General features: G+C 56.2%; 1 protein-coding gene across 1 annotated transcript in view; it reads left to right on the plus strand.

Annotated features, from left to right (window-relative positions):
- Positions 1-1,321: 1,321 nt before the first annotated feature.
- LOC121337355 (receptor-type tyrosine-protein phosphatase kappa-like) overlaps positions 1,322-3,140 on the plus strand; it is a gene marked incomplete at its 5' end in the record, with an annotated part of 16,406 nt that continues 14,587 nt past the window's right edge. Inside the window, one exon of the mRNA XM_041407420.1 lies at positions 1,322-1,567. Within this exon, the coding sequence (XP_041263354.1) occupies positions 1,322-1,567 (246 nt within the window). The remainder of the gene's footprint in view (positions 1,568-3,140) is intronic.

Below are 3,140 nucleotides of genomic sequence, written 5' to 3' on the forward strand. Positions count from 1 at the left end.
GTAGCCCAGCTGCAGACACAGCACCCTGGCTTCCCACTGTTCTCCCCAAAATGTCCTGATGTTTGACTGAACCTGAGTGGTTGTGCCACTGGAGAAATTCCCCAATGGTTCACATTCAATTTCCTAGTGCACCTTGACCCCAACCAGCACTGTGAGGATGGAGGCTGTGGAAGCAGCTCCTGCTTCCAGGCCAGGAGGAAATGGCTCCTGTTGTGCTCTCCCATGGCCCCAAAGGATGGCTGCAGCCACACAGCTCAGAGGGTTTGGGGGAGGCAGGATCCCTTTGCTGCTCCCTCTGACCTGTGAGGTAGCCCAGCTGCAGACACAGCAGGGGACAAAGCTGCTGGTTGTGGTGCTCAGCTGGGCATCTCTGGTCTTCTGCCATCAGGGCTGTTTGAGAGCAAAGCCTCTGCACAAGGGCTTGTCACAGCACTTCCCTCTGTGGCAGAGTTGGTCTGCACCTTGGCAGATCCCTTGTGTGCCCCTTTGGGAGAAGGCAGATTGTCTTTTAAACCCCTTCAGGCCTCACAAACCTTCTTGCAGAGGCTTGAACAGACAAGGGCTCCTCCCACAAGCCAGCATCCTTCTCTGTAGGAATCACTGCCACAAAGCCTCCCCTGCAGCACTGGACAAAGTGCTGGGACCAGCTGCTCAGCTACTGCCTACTGAGCTGGAGGGTGGTGAATCTGGGGGGGAGGTGATGAGAAGAGGGAAGGGTTGTGTCAGGAGAAAGGGGCAGGGACATTGGTAAAGCAGGAGATGGGAATACAGAAGGCACTGCTCAGCCCCTGTCCCCCTGCCCAGCGGTGTGGGGCAGGAGGAGAGCAGCCCAGGCACCGAGTGAGGGAGAACAGGGAGCCCCCGAGGGTAACAGGGGCGTGGCTGATCCCTGTGGGAGGGATGAGCCATGGCTGAAGGGCCCTGCATGCCAGCAGGAGTGGTGCTGCCATGGCCCAGCAAGTGCCACCTCAGCCGGGCTGGGTGACAGGCCTGGATGACAGGCTGGAGGGAGTGCCCTGGTGCAGGGGTGATTGTCCTGGGAATGTCCCTGCTCTGGGCTTTGGAGGAGGGAATATGGTGCCCATGGACACACTGTGAATGGGGCAGGTTCATGGATGAGTGATCCTTCACAATTTCCATGCATCTGGAAAGCCCCTTCCCAACAAGACTTGCCCTCAGGTCACATCCCAGGAGATGGATGTGTCACCTTCCCTCTCCCTTCATTGCCTGGACGGGTTGCTGGGGATTTCTCTCCCACCACTCACCCATACGGCATCTCATCATCTCCAGCCCATCTAACACCCACTTTCACCTCTGACAGAAGCGTGCAAAAGGCCCCAGTGGGACCCCAGTCTCCAACTGGTACCAGACCAGGAGAACTATGAGAAGGATGACAAAGTGATGCTGAGCTGCCCTGAAGGTTTCCAGCCACCCTTCACTGAAATCCAGTGTTCAACTCATTTGCAGTATGATGAGCATTATGGGACACGTGTGTACAAAGAATTTTGGCTTGGAAGAGACTCCAGTGGTGCCTGGGTCCCCATTCTCTCCAGTGTAGAGTATATCGGTAAGGGAGGGATCAGGAGTAGGATAATCCATTGCAGGGGGATATCCTGAGAACATCTCTGAGGTGGGACAGCATGGGAAGGTCAGGGTTTTTCCTTGGGCCCAGCACTGTGAGGATGGAGGCTGTGGAAGCAGCTCCTGCTTCCAGGCCAGGAGGAAATGGCTCCTGTTGTGCTCTCCCATGGCCCCAAAGGATGGCTGCAGCCACACAGCTCAGAGGGTTTGGGGGAGGCAGGATCCCTTTGCTGCTCCCTCTGACCTGTGAGGTAGCCCAGCTGCAGACACAGCACCCTGGCTTCCCACTGTTCTCCCCAAAATGTCCTGATGTTTGACTGAACCTGAGTGGTTGTGCCACTGGAGAAATTCACCCAATGGTTCACATTCAATTTCCTAGTGCACCTTGACCCCACACTTCTCCTGCTCCCCTTTCAGAAAGCCACAGCAACCACCTTCAGTTTCTCCTTTTCTATCCCATTGCGCTGGGTGATGAACAAGGTTGTCTGACTGCAGCATCCTTGCATGGCTCGGGTGGGAAGGGAATAAAGTGACCTTCTGGCAATCTCTCCTTCACAGAAGTGCTCCAGGTGGACCCTGACACCTTTGAGATTTCCAGCACCAGCATCCAACTGAAATGGACCTGCAGGTTCCCTGATGCCTGCCAGGGCATGAGGGCCATGTGCCGGCTGGCAATGCCTTCCTCCCCTCCCTGTGAGGCTGAGGAGTTGAATGGAGAGCAGATGTTACATGGCCAGGAGGGAACATTCACCTGCTCCCCTTTGCAGCCCTTCACTGAGTACAGTGTCACCATCGACTTGCCCCCCAACACAACCCTGTTCTCATGGTTGTTCACGACACAGGAAACAGGTACGTGCACAGAAATATCAGAGACAAGGAGCAGTCCAGAGCTGTGTCACAGGCTGGATAGATGATCACCTCTCAGCTCAGCCTGATCATTTGCTCCGTGCAGGGGTGTCCCAGGGATCAGAGCTGCTTGGGTCCTGTGCAGCTCTGGGGAAGGGGCTGGGAGAGCCCTGAGCAGGGCACAGCTCATTCTCATTGTCCCACTCCACACCACACTGTTGTGCTTCCCACTGCTGCAGCCTTTGCAGAGGACAAACCCCTTGTAGGGAGTCCCTTTGCAGCCTGACCCTTGGCCAAGAGCTGCTGCAGCCTCCTCTGGCCTCAGCCGCTGCTCATGGCCCTCCAACAGGCAGAGAAGTTCACCTGTGTCTGCTACAGCTTCTCTGTTGGTAAGTGTCTCCTTGCTCCTGGTGCCCAAGCCTCTCCTCTGCATGTTCCCTTCTGCCAGCCTGGCAGCTTCCCTGGAAATGAGCTGGCCCACCACAAGAGCTTCTGCGTCTCATTTGGAACAGAGCAAGATCCCCACACTTTGGGTGATCCTCTTGCCCAGAAGAAACCTCAGCCAGGACAAAGGCGTACACACTTGCACATACCCTTTGCCATTCTTGGGGCCATTGCCAGCAGGAGGCCAGGCTGTGGCACTCACCCCTGCCTCTGTTTGTTGCAGGGCAGACTGTGGGCCAGTGGCATTGGATTGTGATTGGACTGGTTGT

The sequence above is a fragment of the Onychostruthus taczanowskii genome, unplaced genomic scaffold, assembly GCF_017590055.1.
Source record: "Onychostruthus taczanowskii isolate IOZ18803 unplaced genomic scaffold, ASM1759005v1 scaffold261, whole genome shotgun sequence".
Lineage (NCBI taxonomy): Eukaryota > Metazoa > Chordata > Aves > Passeriformes > Passeridae > Onychostruthus > Onychostruthus taczanowskii.